The sequence below is a fragment of the Pseudophryne corroboree genome, chromosome 1 (genome assembly GCF_028390025.1).
Source record: "Pseudophryne corroboree isolate aPseCor3 chromosome 1, aPseCor3.hap2, whole genome shotgun sequence".
NCBI classification, from domain to species: Eukaryota; Metazoa; Chordata; class Amphibia; order Anura; family Myobatrachidae; genus Pseudophryne; species Pseudophryne corroboree.
This window is the reverse complement of record NC_086444.1, coordinates 579,370,247-579,395,519: the sequence shown is the minus strand read 5'-3', so window position 1 is coordinate 579,395,519 and position 25,273 is coordinate 579,370,247. Positions and strand designations below refer to the sequence as shown.

Genomic DNA, 25,273 nt, shown 5'->3' with positions numbered 1-25,273 from the left:
TACATGCACGCAGCACATGATACACACATAGGATACATGCACACAGCACATGATACACACATAGGATACATGCACACAGCACATGATACACACATAGGATACATGCACACAGCACATGATACACACGTAGCTTATAAACACATAGCACCCCCCCCTCCCCCCTCCCCCTTCCAAACACCAGGGCAGTGGGTTCCTCACCCGGCCAACTAAGCCCCCCCCTACACTTAAAACAAATACCTGTGCTCAACTGCAGTACAGTTCACTGCAAACATTTCCGTCCTGCCTCACCCGGCCGGCCAGCTCTGTCACATGGGAGGTCTGCCTGGGAGGAGCTGCAACTTTCTCTGCAGCTACTGTTGCTCCCCGTACATTCAGCCAGCCTGCCTCCGTCCTCTCCTCAGTTAGTGGAGGCAGCTGCCGCACAGTCTATTTGCGGGGGGGGGGGGGGGGGGGGATCGGGGGGATCGGGCGTTACAGCCCGCGGCTCAGTCACACTCCGGCGGCTGTGGCTGCGGCAGAGGGGGGGAGTGAGGGCAGTGGGCACTTTGAACCTGGCGCCGGCTGAGCGCCATTCACGGCTCCTGGACCGTCAGCTAATGAGAAGCTGCCACTTGGCAGCTTTTCATTGGCTGGCGGTCTGCGAGCCGTGATTGGCTCACGCCAGATTTTGAAAAAGCCTCATCTACTTCTACTTGGTGCTGCAGCCGGTCCGCGAGCCGTGATTGGCTGGCAGCCGCTGCCACCTTTATAATGGAACAGGGACATGATGCTGTGGCCAGGCGGAGGCGGAACTGGTTCCGCCTGCAATTAGAGGTGACGGAACGCAGTTCCGTCCCGTTCCAGCCCACTTTAACCACTGTATCTATCTATCTATCTATACAGTATAGTATAATATAGACATATATGCGTGTGTGTGTGTGTGTGTGTGTATATATATATATATATATATATATATATATATAATACTTTGTAGTGATTAAAGAAATTATGGTTTTAATTTTAGCTCTTAAGGCCCCCCTGTCGTAAGTACTCCGGGCCCCCTGAAGCCTTAATCCAGCTCTGAATACACCTTATTTCAGTGTGCATGTTTCTATGTAATACACCTTATTTCAGTGTGCATGTTTCTATGTAATACACCTTATTTCAGTGTGCATGTTTCTATGTAATACACCTAATTTCAGTGTGCATGTTTCTATGTAATACACCTTATTTCAGTGTGCATGTTTCTATGTAATAGACCTAATTTGCAAATTGACCACTTGTGCACAAAGGGGGGTTTTATGTGTACCCAGAACCCCACCTCCCAAGAGCAGGCATCATATTATTAACCACTTAACTGACATTTTTTTCCCCCAAAAAAAGCTCAGAAATTATCTTTTTTTTACGAGTGAATTAGGTGAAGAACATGAATTTAACCTTATCCAAAATGATTTTAGTGAAAAAAAAAAGAAACAGAAATCTTACGTTGTTTTTTTTAAATAATATTTTTTTTCAAACAACGGAACATTGTTCGTGAAGATCTGTAACTTTGGAACATAGTTAACATATCATTATTATAAGGTACACAGACAACTGTTTCTCTTACTGCCCACTTTTTTTGTAACCATATTACACAATTTTCGTGCCTTCTTGTTTTTTTATCCGAGATTGGATATGTGATGTGGAAGCTGTTTCAGTAAAGATCTGACTACTGGCTTATCACATTAGGAGAATCTGGTACGGGTATCACCTATATTACGTATGTGTGTTGCCACTGAATCCAAAGATACTACACTATTAGGAACTTGTTCCCTCCCCCACTGTCTCTACAGTTTACCCAAAACAAACACACACCAAGTGATATATAAGGAACTGAGCTGCCGCCCATAGAGTAATCTATGGTATAAGTGTTGGAAACACTACCTGAGCTCTTGCGGAGTGTATTATCCTAACCAGTAAATATACAGATACATTTAAGAAGGAGCGCATCACCGTAATCACTGTTCTTATATATATATATATATATATATATATATATATATATATATATATATATAAATTCCTATAGACAGCACTCACATAAGTCCAAAATTGAAAACTTGCCACGGTGCTGCATCAAAGAAAAAGCATGTAGATAAACCCACGGATGGCATTCGCTGGACTTGAAATAAATGCATGGACACGGTCCGTTATGTGTATCCAAGTCCAGCGAGTGCTATCCGTGGGTTTATCTATATAAATCTATACATATATATATATATATATATATATATATATACACACATACATGGGAGGCAATCACTGGACTGCCTGTCGGGATCCCAGCATTCACAATGCAGATGCCGGAATCCCAACAGGCGGTAAAATTCCGCCACCGGAATCCCAGCGCCACAGGCTCTTCTTCCTCGATGGGTGTCCGCCACACCCATAGAGGGAGAATATAACCTTTGGCGAGTCCAGTGAGCCACTGTGCCCGCAAGGGGATTTGTAGGACTCGCCCCGCTGCCTGGATACTGGTGGCCGATATCCCGGCCACCGGTAATACGTCTGTATTCCATATATACATATATATTTATTTTATTTAAATGGCGTGGTCACAATATCACAATACCACTGGCACTGCAGATGTATGAGAGCTGTGGATTCTAGTATACTGTATTTATATATATATATATATATATATATATATAATACACACACACACACACGTGAAAGAAAACATTTTCATTAGAAGTGTGTCATTTTGGCCCCACCCTTTCCCTATTGACCCACAAATCGCAGAATTTTGCTGCTAGGGGGAGGTGCCTAATGACATGGTGCCTGGTTTCATCCTCATTTACATTCTGCAGCTGCATGGTAAGTGTGTGTGTGTGTGTGTGTGTGTGTGTGTGTGTGTGTATATATATATATATATATATATATATATAACCCCCACCCCCACCCTTTTTCCCCTGTGCTTGCCCCGGCAGACTACTGCACTTAAAATACATGAGACGATGTTAGATACACCATTTTCCAGAGCATGGCATATGTATTACCTATCTCACACTGAATATGCTCTTGTATCAGTACTGTGTGCTCTCCATGTGAGTGTAATGGATCACACATAAGTGAAATACCCACATGTGAATGAGTCTTTCTACAGCAGAATAGAAGGATACTAAGAGTGATCGAGTCATAGATAAGAAGAAGAAAAAATGAGTATTGCTGAAACATTCATCTTGATAAAAGTCACTATAATAAATATAAATTGTCAAAGAAAATGTTTATTCAATTTTCAAAGAGCAATAATCAGTGATCCTTACCTGTACATTCATACTGCAGCCCTTTCCCATAGTATCCTTTCTCACAGATGCATTCATATTGGCCAGTGTGAGTACCACACTTGCAGCTTGCCATAACATCACAGCAGTCTTTTCCGGCCTCACAAAGATAAGCGCAATGAGAAATGTCCTCTTGAATGTAACTACCAGAGGGTAGATCTGTGCACATAATAGTAAAAAAAAAACACGACAATTACATTATGGTTTTTTTTCACAGTTCAGCATATTTAGATCTGGAGATCTCTGATCATAGACCATAGGGTCATTTTACCCCCCATGGAAAAAAAGGTGTGGTCTTGGGTGGAAGGGGTATGGCCACATAGTACTGTGTCTTATTCACATAAAACCACACAGTAGTGCCCCTTATTGAAATTACACCACACATTAGTACCCCTTATACACTGCCACACAGTAGTACCCTTAAAATACATTATACCACACAGTAGAGCCCTTATTCACATTACGCTACACAGTATTACCCCTTATACAAATTATGCCACACAGTAGTGCTCCTTACACATTATGCCAACACAGTAGTAGTGTCCCTTGCACATTATGCCACACAGTAATAGTGCCCCTTGCACAGTATGCTCACATAATAGTAGTGCCCATTACACATTATGCCCACAGTAGTAATGCCCATTACATATTACAACCAATACTATTATGACAGGGCCCAGACTGTTTGATGGAGGAGAGCGCCACTGCTCTCAGCAAGCTTAGGGTACCCAGGACACAGGGCTATAAAGTAGGGGGTGGTAATGTGACGACACAGCCTGCACGCCGTGTCGCACAGTGGTAAAAGACACGCGGTTACTTTCCTAGCCCTGGTACTACCCATGGACTCCACTAATTGCCGATATGTTATTAGTTATATGCTAGGCAATATTGTATTGTATTGTGTTATTATGATATTGTACAGTTGTATTTTATCTGTTATATTTGGAATATGTAGATTATTTGGTTATACTGTGTTCAATGTAATTGTTAACGGAATAATTCTAGGCCAGAGTGTTATTTAATATAGTTAAATATGTCCATTATTCTAAGACCCCTGACAGTGCAATCAGATGTGATTAGAATGAGTATGTTAAATTGTAAACAGGTAATGTATGGGCCTGCAGGTAATCTGATCCTTTACACCCCATTGTGTACCTCGTCTCCACTCCTCTGTGACCTGACTGAGATGCTTGTGTTATGAATAGACAGGGTAGAGTATAAAAAGAGCAGTGATCTCTACTGGTGGGGGAGAGATCTGCACAGAAGTTCAGAGAGTGGATGTAATTCTGAAGTGCAGGTGCTGACTAGGCATTGCGGTGCCGTCAGTGGCCAGAATCCGTGGAGAAGGACACTGTGTGAGATGGTATCCCAGGGCAGGAGATACAGGAATACTGCCGGCGTGTAACAACAGGAGTAAGCGGGCATCTGTAATCCTACACTACTGTGGGGACCTAGTATGTAAGATACCATCCTGGCTTGCAATTGTTAATATTGGGGGTAATTCCAAGTTGATCGCAGCAAGAAATTTTTTAGCAGTTGGGCAAAACCATGTGCAGTGCAGGGGGGACAGATATAACATGTGCAGAGAGAGATAGATTTGGGTGTGGTGAGTTCAATCTGCAATCTAAATTGCAGTGTAAAAATAAACCAGCCAGTATTTACCCTGCACAGAAACAAAATAACCCACCCAAATCTAACTCTCTCTGCACATGTTATATCTGCCCCCCCTGCAGTGCATATGGTTTTGCCCAACTGCTAAAAAATTTCCTGCTGCGATCAACTTGGAATTACCCCCATTATTGTGTACTTTGTGTGTATATTTACAATAAAGGGCATTTGCCATATTACTAAACTGTTTACCTGAGTGATCAGAGAATCTGTATCCTCACAAATGGTAGTAGTGTCCCTTACACATTATGCCCACAGTAGTCATGCCCCTTAAACAATATGCCCATGGTAGCAGTGCCCCTAGCACATTATGCCCACACAGTAATAGTGCCCCTTACTCATTATGCCACCCAGAAGTAGTGCCCCTTACATATTATTACCACACATCAATAGTGCCCCTTACACCTTATGCCACGCAGTAGTAGTGCCCCTTACACATTATGTCCACAGTAGTAGTGCCCCTTGCACATTACACCCACAATAGCAGTGCCCCTTACATTATGCTACACAGTGGTAGTGCCCCTTGCACATTATGCCCACAGTAGTAATGCTCCTTACACATTATGCCACACAGTAGTAATGTACCTTCCCGCTCCCCTTGGGGCTCTTTCTCCTATATGCAGCACTCACTTATTGACAATGTCACAATGTCTAACACATTCTTAGTGTGTCTGGACCACAACAAGCAAAGCTCCTCACTGATTCTAAGGATGCTGCGCGCCACTCTTTGAGTGTGGAGACGTCATGACATCTCTCCCTACAGACGGGGCGTAGGGGAGGCGAAAAAATGTGAGTCAGGCATAGGTGAAGTGAAGGAGCCAGACGCACTGCTACTAATAAACATAGCAGCAGAGGCATGGCAAATAGAGATTACAATGGCAGCCGGTTCTGTTCCCAGTGCATCCTGTGCTTTGTGCACCAGCACCAGCTGCACCATCCTAGTTACAGCCCTGGTGTTAGATGCTGCACAATCAATAGATACTGTAGTTTCAGGCTTATGCATCAAACAGGATTGTGGTGTACTGAGGGCATAGAATTTGTACTTCCCTCGCAATCAAACAATGTTGCATAGTGGGATGCATGGAAAAGGCTAGTCATATAAGTCCCCAGTGCATGCCACAGCTCTGATTAGCATCCTTGCCCCACAGCTATAGCACACAAATCCAGGGCAATGTACATGCCTGCCTCCGGGCTCCAAGTCCTAAAGGGACACCTGCATGTACAGCTGCACCTGTGTGGTTCACAGCGGGATTCAAGTGTGACGCTACTCTTCCAATGGAGCTATGTGGCGCACCTGCTGCTGCTGCAGAGTGAATCGGCTCTGTCCCAGAAGTCCTGCTAACACCTAAAATAGAGGACTGGACGCCTCCTGCCTGGTACCGGTAAATGTTGATTCTGCATGCTGCAGGTGGCTGAATCTCGTGAGACTGACCCTGACCCATTGGCCAATGATGTTTGTTTTCCTTTTTTTTTTAAAAGGGGCACCAAATGATAACTTGCCTTCAGGCGGCTGAGATGACCTTACGCCCCTACACAAATCCCCATGTGGTATATAAAATAAGAATTTACTTACCGATAATTCTATTTCTCGTAGTCCGTAGTGGATGCTGGGGACTCCGTCAGGACCATGGGGAATAGCGGGCTCCGCAGGAGACAGGGCACATCTAAAAAGCTTTTTAGGTCACATGGTGTGTACTGGCTCCTCCCCCTATGACCCTCCTCCAAGCCTCAGTTAGGTACTGTGCCCGGACGAGCGTACACAATAAGGAAGGATCTTGAATCCCGGGTAAGACTCATACCAGCCACACCAATCACACCGTACAACTTGTGATCTGAACCCAGTTAACAGTATGATAACAAAACGAAGTAGCCTCTGAAAAAATGGCTCACAACAATAGTAATAACCCGATTTTTGTAACAATAACTATGTACAAGCATTGCAGACAATCCGCACTTGGGATGGGCGCCCAGCATCCACTACGGACTACGAGAAATAGAATTATCGGTAAGTAAATTCTTATTTTCTCTAACGTCCTAGTGGATGCTGGGGACTCCGTCAGGACCATGGGGATTATACCAAAGCTCCCAAACGGGCGGGAGAGTGCGGATGACTCTGCAGCACCGAATGAGAGAACTCCAGGTCCTCTTTAGCCAGAGTATCAAATTTGTAAAATTTTACAAACGTGTTCTCCCCTGACCACGTAGCTGCTCGGCAAAGTTATAATGCCGAGACTCCTCGGGCAGCCGCCCAGGATGAGGCCACCTTCCTTGTGGAATGGGCATCTACATATTTCGGCTGTGGCAGGCCTGCCACAGAATGTGCAAGCTGAATTGTACTACAAATCTAGCGTGCAATAGACTGCTTAGAAGCAGGAGCACCCAGCTTGTTGGGTGCATACAATATAAACAGCAAGTCAGACTTTCTGACTCCAGCCGTCCTAACTATATATATATATATATATATATATATTTTTAGGGCCCTGACAACGTCTAGTAACTTGGAGTCCTCCAAGTCCCCAGTAGCCGCAGGCACCACAATAGGTTGTTTCAGGTGACAACGCTGACACCCCTTTAGGAAGAAACTGGAGACGAGTCCCAGTTCTGCCCTGTTCAAATGGAAAATTCTAATATGGGCTTTTGTAAAACAAAACCGCCCATTCTTTTTGACAATCGCCTGGCCGAGGCCAGGACTAACAACATGGTCACTTTCCATGTGAGATATTGGTCAACAGCATGGTCACTTTCCATGTGAGATATTTCAAATCCACAGATTTGAGCGGTTCAAACCAATATGATTTTAAGGAATCCCAACACTATGTTGAGATCTCACGGTGCCCCTAGAGGCACAAAAGAACTGTATATGGAATACACCCTTTACAATCTGGACTTCAGGAACTGAAGTCAATTTTTTCTGGAAGAAAATCTACAGGGCCGAAATTTAAATCTTAATGAACCCCAATTTGAGACTCAAAACACTCCTGTTTTCAGGAAGTGCAGAATCGACCTAGTTGAATTTCCTTCGTGGAGCCTTCCTGGCCTTACCCACGCAACATATTTTCACCACATGTGGTGATGACGTTGTGCGGTCACCTCCTTCCTGGCTTTGACCAAGGTAGGTATGACCTCTTATGGAATGCCTTTTTCCCTTCAGAATCCGGTATTCAACCGCCATGCCGTCAAACGCAGCCGCGGTAATTCTTGGAAAAGACATGGTACTTGCTGAAGCAAGTCCCTTCTTAGCTCCCCAGGCCCTTAGTCCTCTGTGAGCATCTCTTGAAGCTCCGGGTACAAAGTCCCTCTTGGCCCATCCGGAGCCACTAGTATAGTTCATACTCCTCTATGTCTTATAATTCTCAATACCTTGGTTATGAGAAACAGAGGAGGGAACCCATACACTGACTGGTACACCCACGGTGTTACCAGAACATCCACAGCTATCGCCTGAAGGTCTCATGACCTGGCGGAATACCTGTCCCGTTTTTCGGGCGGGACGCTATCATGTCCACCTTTGGTCTTTGCCAACGGTCCACAATCATGCTGAAAAACTTCCCTATGAAGTTTCCACTCTCCCGGGTGGAGGTCATGCCTGCTGAGGAAGTCTGCTTCCCTGTCGTCCACTCCCGGAAAGAACACTGCTGACAGTGCTATCACATGATTTTCCGCCTAGCGAAAAATCCTTGCAGTTTTGTCACTGCCCTCCTGCTTCTTGTGCCGCCCTTTCTGTTTACGTGGGCGACTGCCGTGATGTTATCCCACTGGATCAATACCGGCTGACCTTGAAGCAGAGGTCTTGCTAAGTTTAGAGCCTTATAAATTTGCTCTAAGCTTATTTATGCAGAGAGAATTCTCCAGACTTAATCACACTTCCCTGGAAATTTTTTTCCCTGTGTGACTGTTCTCCAGCCTCTCAGGCTGGCCTCCGTGGTCACCGGCATCCAATCCTGAATGCCAAATCTGCGGCCCTCTAGAAGATGAGCACTCTGTAATCACCACAGGAGAGACACCCTTGTCCTTGGATATAGGGTTATCCGCTGATGCATCTGAGGATGCGATCCGGACCATTTGTCCAGCAGATCCCACCGAAGAGTTCTTGCGGGAAATCTGCCGAATGGAATTGCTTCGTAATAAGCCACCATTTTTACCAGGACTCTTGTGCAATGATGCACTGACACTTTTCCTGGTTTTAGGAGGATCCCGATTAGCTCGGAGAACTCCCTGGCTTTCTCCACTGGGAGAAACACGTTTTTCTGGACTGTGTCCAGAATCATCCCTATGAACAGTAGACGTGTCATCGGAAAAAGCTGCGATTTTGGAATATTTAGAATCCACTCGTGCTGACGTAGAACTACTTAAGATAGTGCTACTCCGACCTCCAACTGTTCTCTGGACCTTGCCCTTATCAGGAAAGCGTCCATGTTTCCTTTTAAGAAAAATCATCATTCCGGCCATTACCTTGGTAAAGACCCGGGGCGCCGTGGACAACCCAAACGGCAGCGTCTGAACTGATAGTGACAGTTCTGTACCAGGAACCTGAAGTACCCTTGGTGAGAAGGGCAAATTTGGACCTGTAGGTAAGCGTCCCTGATATCCAGTGACACCATATCGTCCCCTTCTTCCTGGTTCGCTATCACTGCTCTGAGTGACTCCATCTTGATTTGAACGCTTGTATGTAAGTGTTCAAATATTTCAGATCTCACCGAGCCGGTTGGCTTCAGTACCACAATATAGTGTGGAATACTACCCCCTTCCATGTTGTAAGAGGGGTACTTTGATTATCACCTGCTGGGAATACAGCCTGTGAATTGTGTGAGGGGGAGATGTCTCGAATTTCCAATGTACACCTGGGATACTACATGTAGGATCCCGGAGTTCCCTTGCGAGTGAGCCCCCTGCGTACTGAAACTCTTGAGATGACCCCCTACCGCACCTGAGTCCGCTTGTACGGCCCCAGCGTTATGCTGCGGACTTGGCAGAAGCTGTGAGGGGCTTCTGTTCCTGGGAATGGGCTGCTTGCTGCAGTCTTCTTCCCTTTCCTCTACCCCTGGGCAGATATGACTGGCCTTTGCCCGCCTGCCCCTATGGGGACGAAAAGACTGAGACTGAAAAGACTGTGTCCTTTTTTGCCGATATGTGATTCGGGGTAACAAAAAGTGGATTTTTCAGCTGTTGCCATGGCCACCAGGTCCGATGGACCGCCCCTTTATACGGCAATACTTCCACATGCCGTCTGGAATCTGCCTCACCTGACCACTGTCGTGTCTTCGTCTGGCAAATATGTAAATCACATTTACTCTTGATGCCAGAATGCAAATATCCCTCTGCGCATCACGCATATATAGAAATGCATCCTTAAAATGCTCTATAGTCAATAAAATCTTGTCCCTGTCAAGGGTATCAAAATTTTCAGTCAGGAAATCCGACCAAGCCCCCTCAGCGCTGCACATCCAGGCTGAGGCGATTGCTGGTCGTAGTATAACACCAGTATGTGTGTATATACTGTCATGATATTTTTCAGCTTCCTATCAGCTGGCTTCTTGAGGGCGGCCGTATCTAGAGACGGTAACGCCATGTTTTTATAAGCGTGTGAGCGCCTTATCCACCCTAAGGTGTGTTTCCCAACTCGCCCTTACTTCTGGCGGGAAAGGGTATACCGCCCATAACTTTCTATCGGAGGAACCTCACGTATCATCACACACTTCATTTAATTTATCTGATTCAGGCAAAACTACAAGTAGTTTATTCACACCCTACAAAATACCCTTATTTGTGGTACTTGTAGTATCAGAAATATGTAACAGCTCCTTCATTGCCCTTAACATGTAACTCGTGGCCCTAAAGGAAAATTACGTATGTTTCTTCACCGTCGACACTGGGGTCAGTGTCCATGTCTGTGTCTGTCGACCGACTGAGGTAAATGGGCGTTTTTACAAGCCCCTGACGGTGTCTGAGACGCCTGGACCGGTACTAATTTGTCCGCCGGCCATCTCATGTCGTCAACCGTCTTGCAGCGTGTTGACATTATCACGTAATTCCATAAGTAGACCATCCATTCCGGTGTCGACTCCCTAGAGAGTGACATCAACATTACAGGCAATTTGCTCCGCCTCCTCACCAACATTTTCCTCATACATGTCGACACACACGTACCGACATACAGCCCACACACAGGGAATGCTCTGATAGAGGACAGGACCCACTAGCCCTTTGGGGAGACAGAGGGAGAGTTTGCCAGCACACACCAAAAGCGCTATAATGTATATAACAACCCTAGAAGGTGTTGTTTCTATATATGCGCTCTTAATATATCATTATATCGCCAATTTATGCCCCCCTTCTCTTTTAACCCTGTTTCTGTAGTGCAGTGCAGGGGAGAGTGGGAGCCTTCCTCACCAGCGGAGCTGATCAGGAAAATGGCGCTGAGTGCTGAGGAGAATAAGCTCCGCCCCCTTTTCGGCGGGCTTTTCCTCCCGGTTTTTTAATAACTGGCCTGGGTTAAAATACATACATATAGCCTTAATGGCTATATGTGATGTATTTATTTGCCAAATAGGTATTTATATTGCTGCCCAGGGCGCCCCCAGCAGCGCCCTGCACCCTCCGTGACCGTGTCAGTGAGCCGTGTGACAACAATGGCGCACAGCTGCAGTGCTGTGCGCTACCTCTCTGAAGACTGTGAAGTCTTCTGCCGCCTGTTTCCGGACCTCCGTTCCGCCGTCTTTCTTCAGCGTCTGTAAGGGGGATCGGCGGCGCGGCTCCGGGACGAACCCCAGGCTGACCTGTGTTCCGACTCCCTCTGGAGCTCAGTGTCCAGTAGCCTAAGACTTCAATCCTCCTGCACGCAGGTGAGTTGCCAGTCTCTCCCCTAAGTCCCTCGTTGCAGTGATCCTGTCGCCAGCAGGAATCACTGATTAGAAACCTAAAAAAAAACTTTACTAAATAGCTCCTTAAGAGAGCCATCCAGTTTGCACCCTTCTCGGACGGGCACAAAAACCTAACTGAGGCTTGGAGGAGGGTCATAGGGGGAGGAGCCAGTACACACCATGTGACCTAAAAAGCTTTTTAGATGTGCCCTGTCTCCTGCGGAGCCCGCTATTCCCCATGGTCCTGACGGAGTCCCCAGCATCCACTAGGACGTTAGAGAAAGTACTGTATGCAACTTTGTACTTTTATCACACTAGCAGTATGAGCAAATAATACATGGAGGTGGGACACATGGCATTGCTTAGTTGCATTTTTACAAACACAAACCAGTACATTCATACACATACAGCCACACACACATACACATATAAACACAAACACACATATACACACACATACACTCATAAATACAAATATATATGTATGTACACACATGCACACACTGTACATACACATACTCACGTATAGAGGCGCTCATACACATATGTACACATACATAAAGAAACACAAACAGTACACACACACATAGATCAACACACACCTCTTCTTTCTTGTGCCTCAACCCACTTTGTCTAAAGAATAAATACGGATACATATGTTTTAAAATGCTACTGGAAGAAACAGTATGGAAGTGATGCAGAGTGAGTATTATTCCAGTTTGCGTAGTATAAAATAATTAAAATTGCTCTGTATATGCTAAGGAGTAACCCATGCAGATTTGCATAAATCTGATACACCCACTAAGGAAGGAAAGGGGTGGAGCAATACAGGATGCGTACAGTAAAAGCATTCAGCCCAGCACAGAAACACATACACCTGCCAAAGCTGTATCAGTTGAGGCTGTTGTTGATTTTTTAACCATTTATTTTATTGAAAGAAAAAAAAACATCAAATATACAGATACAAATACGCGGATTCCATTGCTTCCAATACATTAAGGGGGACATTTACTAAGCAGTGATAACAGCGAAGAAGTGAGCCAGTGGAGAAATTTCCCCATCAACCAATCAGCAGCTCTGTATCTGTTAATAGTATGCAAATTATAGATGTTACTTAAGTGCTGATTGGTTGCCATGGGCACTTCTCCACTGGCTCACTTCTCCACTCTTATCACTGCTTAGTAAATGTACCCCTAAGTACTGAGCCACCTAAACTGGATATCAAATAACATAGGATATCGATCAACCATATGACATTCGAACAATTTTTTTATATAAAGCAAAAGAGAGAAAGAAAAAAAATAATTGTGGCTGTTTTGACAGAAGTTGCAAATACACACCAATGATGCCAGTCACCAGCATTACAGGACCACTTCTTATTGGCTGATAGAAAATATATACTGTATGAACGCGCACTTCGCAAGCAGAACTAATTGACATAAACCTGGAGCATATGCGTCTGATGAAGACCTGAATGCAACTTGCCATAGTTGTCATTTTTCATATGCTTGCGACTGCAGTATTTTCATGAAAGCATTATAGGGGGAGATGTATCAAACCTTGGAGAGAGATAAAACACAAGCTAAAAAAACAAATTGCTTAAGCGTTGGCAGAGAAAAATGGGAGAACTGCAGCACATATGAAGTTTAAGTATACTTATTTAACTTATTAAACAAATAATAATAATAATAATAACAGTTGCACTTATTGGAGCAATTATATGTAATGGATACAAATCAGCAACACATAATGCAGTGGTTCGCAAACTTTTTGAATCACTGTGCCCTGTAGTATCAGAATTTTTTTACGGCACCCCATGGCCAAAAGTTTATTATTGAGAAATATTAAATTAAGTAAATTATGTTTATATGGCATTCTTATCAATTATGTGATGAGGGACAGGATTTGCTTCTGTTTGGCCACATATTTTATGACTGGCAGCCACCAGCACTGGTTTTGCCTATTACACTGCTCATAAATTATTTGAATTGGTCATGGACCACCAACCCAGGGCACCCTTGCAAGTACCCCGAGGCTCCCCAGGGTGCCACGGCACACAGTTTGAGAACCCCTGGCATAATGTATCCACTCTGTACTAAGGCCCTCATTTAGAATGGATCGCAATTGTGCATTTTCAAAATTTGTCCGACTATCGAAAGACTGCGCATGCGATGCGTACACAATGCGCATGTGCCACTGCAGTAAGTTCACAATATTAAAGTGAAGCGATTGCACAGTGATTGACAGAAAGTGAGCACTTATAGGTAGTAACATGGCGTTTCCTGGGAGTGATGGCAAAAACTCAGGCGCCATTTGTCGGGCGGGTCCCTGACGTCCTCTCCAATCACTTACAATCACTTATACATGCAACAGCATGTGCAGATTTGTGGATGCTCTGTCTTGGCGCAGACTAAATTTACCCTTTTGATGTTCCCGATTTTGAGTATGGATTGCAATGCATACATAAACACTGCAGTGGGCGCCTTTTTCCATTTCTGGGCGGCATCTACCTGTGCCATTCTTTGCAATTAAGATTGCAAAAAATTCCACTTTTAGTAGCATTAGAAATGTACCGTGCTGAATACCGCCCTTAAACAATGTCTCAGGTAATAAATCTCAATAAATGAGAGATCAGCAGCAATTGTAAAGGTGCTTCTAGACTTTAGTAAAACATCTCACCATGGGGGTCATTCCGAGTTGATAGCTCGCTAGCAGTTTTTAGCATTGTCGTCGCCCACTGGGGAGTGTATTTTCGCTTTGCAGAAGTGCGAACGCTTGTGCAGCAGAGCGCCTGCAAAATCTTTTTGTGCAAAACAAGACCAGCCCTGTAGTTACTCTTCATGTGCGTTGATTCTAACAACGGAGGGACGGCTTTTGATGTCACACACCCACCCAGCAAACGCCCAGCCACGCCTACGTTTTCCCCGACACGCCTGCGTTTTTCTGAAAACTTCCTGAAAACGGTCAGTTGACACCCAGAAACGCCCTCTTTCTGTCAATCACCTTGCGGCCGTCTGTGCGATTGGAATCGTCGCTAGAACCAGTGCAAAACCACAATAGACTTTGTACCCGTACGATGCGCATTGCGGTGCTTACGCATGCGCAGATTATCCACTTTTGATACTGATCGCTGCGCAGCGAACAACGGCAGCTAGCGATCAACTAGGAATGACCCCCCATGTATTGCGTCCGAATCTGACAGATTATGTATCTCAGGTGGTTGACTCAATGGGGGTAATTCAGATCTGATTGCAGCAGCAAATTTGTTAGCTAATGGGCAAAACCATGGGGGTAATTCAGACCTGATCACTCGCTAGCGTTTTTTGCAGTGCTGCGATCAGGTCAGAACTGCGCATGCGTATGCACTGCAATGCGCAGGCGCGTCACACAGGTACAAAGCAGTTCATTGCTCTGCGATGGATTTGTGCAAAGAATTCATTCGCGCTGGGATCGCAGCAATCAGGTAACTACTGCGCATACGTATACACTGCAATGTGCAGGCGCGTTGTACGGGTACAAAGCGGATTGTTGCTGTGCACTGGTTCTAGCGAAGAATCCATTTGCACAGCCGATCAGAAGGAGATTGTCAGGAAGAGGGCATTTGTGGGTGTCAACTGACCGTTTTCTGGGAGTGTTTGGAAAAATGCAGGCGTGTCGAGGCGTTTGCAGGGCGGGTGTCTGACGTCAATTCCGGGCTCGAATAGGTTGAAGTGATCGCAGCGGCTGAGTAAGGTCAGAGCTACTCAGAAACTGCACAAACTGTTTTTGTACTGCTTGGCTGCACAGGCGTTCGCACATTTGCAAAGCTAAAATACACTCCCCTATAGACGGCGTCTATCTGTTCGCAGCGCTGCAAAAAATAGCCAGCGAGCGAACAGATCTGAATTAGGCCCATGGTCTTGCCCATTAGCTAACAAATTTGCTGCTGCTATCAGATCTGAATTACCCCACAATGGGGGTAATTCCAAGATTGCAGATTGAACTCACCACACCCAAATCTAACTCTCTCTGCAAATGTTATATCTGCCCCCCCTGCAGTGCACATGGTTTTGCCCAACTGCTAAAAAATGTCCTGCTGCGATCAACTTGGAATTACCCCCATGGTTTTGCCCAATTGCTAACAAAAATCCTGCTGCGATCAACTTGGAATTACCCCCAATGTGCAGAACATTCCTCTGTAGCCAACATATGGCCTCCTTGAAATGGTGCGCCGAACGGGTGGTCTTCTGTTTGCCGGCGGTCGGGCTCCCGGCGCTCAGTATACCGGCGCCGGGAGCCCGACAGCCGGCATACCGACACTTATTTTCCCTCGTGGGGGTCCACGACCCCCATAGAGGGAGAATAAAATAGTGTGGCGCGCGTAGCGCGCCACCGTGCCCGTAGCGTGGCGAGCGCAGCGAGCCCGCAAGGGGCTCATTTGCGCTCGCCAAGCTGTCGGTAAGCCGGCGGTCGGGCTCCCGGCGCCGGGATGCTGGTCGCCGGGAGCCCGACCGCCGGCCAGCCGTAGTGAACCCGCGCCGAACAGGGGAAAATATGACAAGCTGCTGATCAATCCAAACGTCCGGCTCTGGCTGGAGCAACTATTTTAGCTGCTGTTTGGCGCTTGGCACATTGGGGGTCATTCCGAGTTGTTCGGAATGACCCCCAATGGAGCGATTAAGGCGAAAATGCGCATGCGCATGGTACGCAGTGCGCATGCGCTAAGTATTTTAGCTCAAAACTTAGTAGATTTACTCACGTCCGAACGAAGAATTTCCATCGTTGAAGTGATCGGAGTGTGATTGACAGGAAGTAGGTGTTTCTGGGCGGAAACTGGACGTTTTCTGGGAGTGTGCGGAAAAACGCAGGCGTGCCAGGATAAAACGCGGGAGTGTCTGGAGAAACGGGGGAGTGGCTGGCCGAACGCAGGGCGTGTTTGTGACGTCAAATCAGGAACGAAACGGGGCTGAGCTGATCGCAGTGTAGGAGTAAGTCTCGAGCTACTCAGAAACTGCTAAGAATTTTCTATTCGCAATTCTGCTAATCTTTTGTTCGCTATTCTGCTAAGCTAAAATACACTCCCAGAGGGCGGCGGCCTAGCGTGTGCAATGCTGCTAAAATCTGCTAGCGAGCGAACAACTCGGAATGACCCCCCTTGGGCCTAATTCTGAGTTGATCGCAGCAGAAAGTTTGTTAGCAATTGGGCAAAACCAGGGCCCTCATTCCGAGTCGTTCGCTCGGTAATTTTCTTCGCATCGCAGTGAAATTCCGCTTAGTACGCATGCGCAATATTCGCACTGTGACTGCGCCAAGTAATTTTACAATGAAGATAGTATTTTTACTCACGGCTTTTTCTTCGCTCTGGCGAACGTAGTGTGATTGACAGGAAATGGGTGTTACTGGGCGGAAACAGGCCGTTTTATGGGCGTGTGGATAAAAACGCTACCGTTTCCGGAAAAAACGCAGGAGTGGCCGGAGAAACGGGGGAGTGTCTGGGCGAACGCTGGGTGTGTTTATGACGTCAAACCAGGAACGACAAGCACTGAACTGAACGCAGATGCCGAGTAAGTCTGAAGCTACTCTGAAACTGCTAAGTAGTTTGTAATCGCAATATTGCGAATACATCGGTCGCAATTTTAAGAAGCTAAGATACACTCCCAGTAGGCGTAGGCTTAGCGTGAGCAACTCTGCTAAATTCGCCTTGCGAGCGATCAACTCGGAATGAGGGCCCATGTGCACTGCAGGGGGGACAGATGTAACATGTGCAGAGAGAGTTAGATTTGGGTGGGGTGTGTTCAAACTGAAATCTAAATTGCAGTGTAAAAATAAAGCAGCCAGTATTTACCCTGCACAGAAACAATATAACCCACCCAAATCTAACTCTCTCTGCAAATGTTATATCTGCCCTCCCTGCAGTGCACATGGTTTTGCCCAATTGCTAACAAACTTGATGCTGCGATCAACTCAGAATTAATCCCATTATTCAGGGTTTGTCACATTTGTGAGTGCACAATCCTTAGCTGTAACTGGAAGTGCATAAGGCAATCAAAGATGCAGAGAGAACACTCCAGCGGCTAGCACCCATCTCTTCAACGCGTTACAAGAGACAGCTTTTTCAAAAGGCGGGTGAACCACTGGGCTGATTAAACAGGGTCCGGAATGCGCATGCGCAGCGTGCGCATGCGCGTCATTGCCCGGCGACAGGGGTTATGACGCGGATTACGAAGAAAGCGCTCGCAACGGCGGCCACAAGAATATTGACAGAAAGAAGACGTTCATGAGCATCACTAGACCGTTGGCGGGCGTTTTCAGGGAGAAAACGCAGGCGTAGTCAGAAGAATGGAGGACGGATGTCTGACGTCAAAGCCGGGACCTGCATCGCTGGAGCCGTCGCACAGGGTAAGTAGGTCTAGGGCTAGTCTACTTTTACACAAAACTTTTTTAGCTTAGCAGGGCTGCACAAGCGATCGCAGCTCTGCTAAGCTAAAATACACTCCCCCATAGGTGTGGACTAGTTGATCGCACCAGTAGCAAAAAGTTGCTGGCTGCGATCAACTCGGAATGACCACCCTGGTAAACTACCGTGACAAGACTGTGGTTTCAAACAGGGGATATACTGTAGTGTGCTACAGGCTACAGACAGTATGTGGACCCCAAAATGCAGACACTACAATGTCAGCAAGTGTAAAATGATACTCCCATCATGCTTACAGTTGTACTGCCGGCTGTCGTAAAACAGTTACACAGCCTTCTAGGACCCACATACGTACTCTTTCAGGGTCCACATACTCTTATTGATAAGTGCACAGGTACTTAAACCTCAAAAAGGCTGGATAGCATAGGGCTGAAATCCCTAGGAAGTGGGGCTAAGTTGGAACCAGATAAAATGTGCCCCTTCAGCCAAGGACAACCAGCCCTTTGCTGATAGCACTAGGCAGGGTCAGACTGGCACATAGGGGTAGAGGGAAAACCCCGGGTGGGTCACTCTGTCTGGGGACCCATCTCCTCCTTTAGGAATCAGGTTCCAGACTGTGCACTTGAATGATATATTATACATATGTTACCTTATACTGCACAGGACTATGGTGTATTCTCTACAGTGCATTCCTGTTATTAATCTGGTACATTTATCATGTATGTACTAACAGGATTTACTGTATATATTTATCAAGGGGCCCAGACCATGAACTCTCCAATGGTTAGTCAAGCCCCTGAGGCTACTGGCCACACCCCCTCTGGAGACTGGCCACACCCCTAAATATGAGCCCCTACCAATGCATTACCCCGGTGGGCCCTTCATGCCCCAGTCCGACACTGGCACTAGGGCTATAACCCATACCTGTGAAGGGTTAATAAAGTATGTTTAAAAATAGCTATAATTTCCTTCCTTACTGTCACACTACAGATACCAGCTAGTCTTGTCAAGCTCAATTTTAAGGGATGATGGGGCATGCTGGAATTTGTAGAACCATAAGTGCCAGCATGCCCTGACAGGGCCTGTTTGCACCTGTAATGCACATGTAAATATCACAATAAACACAGGACAACACACGGAATTTTGAAATTCCTTAATAAATTAAAACACAGTGAGACCCCATTATTTACTAATTTATTACTTACAAATCTATTATGAAAGGTCCTTTTTGGTCCAAAGTAAGCATCTCCAAACATGGAAATAACAGGTCACTAGCAGACACTGCCATTAATATGACTAGGAGGATTGGTCAGGGCATGGCAGCTGCCGTACTCCATAAGACCAGGAAGACAGTTCATGGGCAGAGCCTCCAGGCATATTGATGGGCAATGGAGGAACTGATAAAATCCAAACTGGCAGGTAAGCATAGCCACAGAGCGTCCATGAAAGTCAACCAACACAGTCCTCTGGGAATTGCATTATAGATGACACTACTGCCAAGATTATATAAGTGCCGCTTGTGACAACTGGAGCCAATAAACTTCTAATTGCATCCAAGATGTCAACATCTACTTTGCATTCTGTGACCAATACTTAAGTGCAAAGGCTATACCGATGTGTCCTCTCTTCATACATCTTTGCTGCAGTCCCGCCAAACAGTCCGTCTTGAAGCGCTAGGTCTCACGTGACTGCTAACATTGGTTGCATTTTTGGCAAAGAAAACTTGCCCAACGTTAGCAGAGTTGATCAGGACCCAGTGGCATTTCGTGCTGCATAGTATATTGGGGCTAGATGTATGAGCATACCTCTGTACATTTTCCATCTGTCCTGACTTAAGTCCAGTATCTCAGAGCTCACCCTCTGGTCCCTACGAAAGCAGTAATGATACATAGTAATAAATCAGGAGGAATTAGCCAGTCAGCAACAAGGCGGTATTGCAGCAGCATTATCACACAAACACCAAGACGTAAGAGGTGCTGGGGAGTCAATGTTACTGATTGCAAGAAGGAATTCTATATACCCCAAGGTTTGCTGTTCCATCCAGTCATCCCCTTAGCAAAACCGAGGTTGGACCTTCACTTTATCTGTCTACTTTCTAAACAATAATTTAAGGTGTGGTATTGTATACAGATGAACAAAAGCAGTATGTTTTCCAAAATATATCACATAGCAATGGAGAAGTCACCATGCAGAATCACTGTCAGTAAGTAGAGTGGTGCTTTTTAGTAAGAGAAACGGTGCATAAAAAGCCATATAGTGTATGCTGTAGGTTATAACAGTATTCTGGAACACAGTACCTTCATGTAGTGCACGCCGTGCTAGCGCCTCAAACTCTGCAAAGCTATGTAGCAGATAGCAGTGCTCTTCCTTTGGCTGTGATGCCATGTCGTGCAGCTCTCGGATGTTTCCCTGCCATATTCCAACTGTAAAGATCTCCACTCCAAGGTCTCGTAGACTCGCTGCAACAGGTCTTGGGTCACCACCGTTTGAATAGCCATCCGTAATGAGAAAGATTACCTTTGTGGAATCACCACGTGAGTGTTTGAGTATTTGCTGAAAAGTACAGACAAAAAGATTTTACGTAATCAATGAAAATTAATGTAGAAGGGATGTAGAAACCCTTGGTATAATTATGGTAAATTGTTTAACACAAATACACATATCTCTATCTATCTATCTATCTATCTATCTATCTATCTATCTATCTATCTATCTATCTATCTATCTATCTATCTATCTATCTATTCAATGCACACACACCCCTCCCCCCCCCCCCCGCCCCCTAACAACACTCAGATGTACTAAGCAGTGATAAAAATGGAGAAGTGAGCCAGTGGACGTAACATTTATGATTTGCATACTGTAAAAGTATCCAGAGCAGCTGATTGGTTGCCATGGTCAAATTCTCCACTAGCCTACTTCTCCATTAATATCACTGCTTAGTACATGTCCCCCTAAATTCCCACAGTGACTTCCATTCATCTCCCTGCAATGGAAGCTGTTAGCAGGACAGGCAGCCCCAGGGGGAGGTGTTTTCTCCATCTGAGACTGCCATTCCAGGCTACTATAGCAATGAGCCCTGATTTCTAGGAGCTGCAACCAATGCAGTCACGGGATTGTGATACCGACCCCACCAGCCACACAGGCAAGGAGCCACTGATTTCATCTACTGCAATATCTTTGGAAACATCACATACATAGGGGCAGATTTATTAAGCCTGGTGAAGTGATAAAGTGGAAGGTGATAACGCACCAACCAATCAGCTCTTAACTGTCATGTCACAGTCTGGGTTTGAAAAATGACAGGAGCTGATTGGCTGGTGCATTATCACCTTCTAATTTATTATTTCATATAGGCTTAATAAATCTGCCCCATAGTTTGATAACTGTTACTATTTACACCGAGGCAACTCACACTCCTCTTCACTCCCCCCCTCTATGCACCATACCAAGGAGAAAAGGACTGTGGGAAGGATTAAAATAGAGTTTGTTGTAGGAAATGTAATTGATAGATATATTTGATGTGCTGCACAAAGGGTTAACATAGGTCTGTGATCTTATACAAAATGTGTTAAGGATTATGGAGTTACACACAAAACCAAAAGCGAACATATCTTGCAATTTTTATTAAACTGCACATGTACAGGACCATGCATATGCACCTTGACAGAAGCTACGTGCGCCAAGGCTGCAACTAGGGTTGTGAACGAGGATGCAGGGCCCTTAAAGCGTAATTTCACCACCACGCGGCCCTTGCATAGGCCTGGGACAGCACCCTGCAGCCAGGATCTATGCTGCAGCACCGCCAGAGCGCCCCGTCAAAACCTATCCTGTTTACAACCACGTAAAAATAAGCAATGAGACTACTAGGGGGGAATTCAATTGCCGGAGGTGACCTCGCCCGGATGAATTCGCACGACAACCGACGTAACTTTGCAGCAACGGCAATTCGCACCCTTCACCCACAATTAGATCTCTAAAATTTCTATAATTCAGGACACTGAAGAGTGTAGTATATACTGTACATATACAAACATACACTATTTCTTGTAGTTACAGACACACCCACCATTCTTGGCAGTATGTCAGATACAAATGGTCATAGTACAGCATTCCATAGTCCATACACACTTACAAATACTAAGATACATAATATTATACATGGTTTTTTTTAATCTGTGCTAATTATAAGGTCCAACAACACAAAACTTGACATAACAGTGTGATCATTTGTGAGGTTAAAAAAAATGAATGTATAGAAGGAGAATTTATAATACATTTTACTAAAACAAGGAAACATGGCAGTAACATGAGTGAGGCAGTGAGGGCTTCCACCCACTGCTCTCTGAAACCTTCTACATCCCAAGACCCAGAGTATGAGATCTCAGACCAGCTACAGAACTCAGAAATAGAAGTGGGGTGATTCCGACTTGATCGTAGCTGTGCTAAATTTAGCACAGCTGCCATCAGGAAGAGAGACATGCGGGGGGACGCTCAGCACAGGGCTAGTCCGCCCTGCATGTCAGACTCTGCCCCTTCGCAGTAGTGCAAAATCATTGCACAGCGGCGATGCTTTTGCACGTCAGGAGTAGCTCCCGGCCAGCGCAGCTTTTGCGTGCTGGCCAGGAGCTACTCGTCGCTGCCCGTGTCGCAGTGGCTGCGTGAGACGTCATGCAGCCGCTGCAGCCCGCCCCCGGCACGGTCCGGCCATGCCAGCTTTGGCCAGGCCGTGCCCACAAAACGGCTGCCCCCTCCCATCCAGCGACCCCCTCTGCCTATCAATCAGACAGAGGCGATCACTAGGCGATGACAGCCGTCGGCTGTCAGCCATGCGCCGACGCACTGCAGCGCATGCGCAGTTCTGACCTGATCGCTGCTCTGCGAAGAACTGCAGCAAGCGATCAGGTCAGAATGACCCCCAATTAGCAGTGATTCTACACATTAGCACATTCTCTACTGCTTCCATCACCCTGAAAACATGAAACAGTTTTTTAGGTGATCAGACAGTATGCAAAGAAACCTACAGTAGCTAACTAATTATTTGGCTAAATTATTTCTGGCGCTGAATAACATGGATTGCTATAGGAAATGCAGATGATTTTGTGTGAGGGCAATGGGATGAAGGGGATTGTCTGATATTTGTAACTTAGGTTTCCGCTAAATGCACTGGAATCAAAGCAAATGCATAGAGATGAGCGGGTTCGGTTTCTCTGAATCCGAACCCGCCAGAACTTCATGTTTTTTTTCACGGGTCCGAGCGACTCGGATCTTCCCGCCTTGCTCGGTTAACCCGAGCGCGCCCGAACGTCATCATGACGCTGTCGGATTCTCGCGAGGCTCGGATTCTATCGCGAGACTCGGATTCTATATAAGGAGCCGCGCGTCGCCGCCATTTTCACACGTGCATTGAGATTGATAGGGAGAGGACGTGGCTGGCGTCCTCTCCGTTTAGAATTAGAATAGATTAGAGAGACACTTGATTTACTAATTTTGGGGAGCATTAGGAGTATAGTGTACAGTGCAGAGTTTTGCTGATAGTGACCAGTGACCACCACTTTTATTTATAATCCGTTCTCTGCCTGAAAAAAGCGATACACAGCACACAGTGACTCAGTCACATACCATATCTGTGTGCACTGCTCAGGCTCAGGCCAGTGTGCTGCATCATCTATTATCTATATATAATATTATATATATCTGTCTGACTGCTCAGCTCACACAGCTTATAATTGTGGGGGAGACTGGGGAGCACTACTGCAGTGCCAGTTATAGGTTATAGCAGGAGCCAGGAGTACATAATATAATCCGTTCTCTGCCTGAAAAAAGCGATACACAGCACACAGTGACTCAGTCACATACCATATCTGTGTGCACTGCTCAGGCTCAGGCCAGTGTGCTGCATCATCTATTATCTATATATAATATTATATATATCTGTCTGACTGCTCAGCTCACACAGCTTATAATTGTGGGGGAGACTGGGGAGCACTACTGCAGTGCCAGTTATAGGTTATAGCAGGAGCCAGGAGTACATAATATATTATATAGTGAGTGACCACCAGACACACAGTGCAGTTTATTTAATATATCCGTTCTCTGCCTGAAAAAAGCGATACACACAGTGACTCAGTCAGTCACATACCATATCTGTGTGCACTGCTCAGGCTCAGGCCAGTGTGCTGCATCATCTATATATATTATATATCTGTCTGACTGCTCAGCTCACACAGCTTATAATTGTGGGGGAGACTGGGGAGCACTACTGCAGTGCCAGTTATAGGTTATAGCAGGAGCCAGGAGTACATAATATTATATTAAAATTAAACAGTGCACACTTTTGCTGCAGGAGTGCCACTGCCAGTGTGACTAGTGACCAGTGACCTGACCACCAGTATATAATATTAGTAGTATACTATCTCTTTATCAACCAGTCTATATTAGCAGCAGACACAGTACAGTGCGGTAGTTCACGGCTGTGGCTACCTCTGTGTCGGCACTCGGCAGCCCGTCCATAATTGTATATACCAGTGACCTAACCGTGGTTTTTTTTTCTTTCTTTATACATACATACTAGTTACGAGTATACTATCTCTTTATCAACCAGTCTATATATTAGCAGCAGACACAGTACAGTGCGGTAGTTCACGGCTGTGGCTACCTCTGTGTCGGCACTCGGCAGCCCGTCCATAATTGTATATACCACCTAACCGTGGTTTTTTTTTCTTTCTTTATACATACATACTAGTTACGAGTATACTATCTCTTTATCAACCAGTCTATATATTAGCAGCAGACACAGTACAGTGCGGTAGTTCACGGCTGTGGCTACCTCTGTGTCGGCACTCGGCAGCCCGTCCATAATTGTATATACCACCTAACCGTGGTTTTTTTTTCTTTCTTTATACATACATACTAGTTACGAGTATACTATCTCTTTATCAACCAGTCTATATATTAGAAGCAGACACAGTACAGTGCGGTAGTTTACGGCTGTGGCTACCTCTGTGTCGGCACTCGGCAGCCCGTCCATAATTGTATATACCACCTAA

The 25,273-nt window shown here is 45.7% G+C and overlaps 1 protein-coding gene across 1 annotated transcript in view; it reads right to left on the bottom strand.

Moving 5' to 3' along the window:
• The window catches only part of SVEP1 (sushi, von Willebrand factor type A, EGF and pentraxin domain containing 1), a 598,519-nt gene that overhangs the window by 395,465 nt on the left and 177,781 nt on the right, over positions 1 to 25,273 (bottom strand). Inside the window, exons 2-3 of the mRNA XM_063914219.1 lie at positions 20,522 to 20,777; positions 3,285 to 3,461 (exon numbers count right to left, since the gene is read on the bottom strand). Of these exons, the coding sequence (XP_063770289.1) occupies positions 3,285 to 3,461; positions 20,522 to 20,777 (433 nt within the window). The remainder of the gene's footprint in view (positions 1 to 3,284; positions 3,462 to 20,521; positions 20,778 to 25,273) is intronic.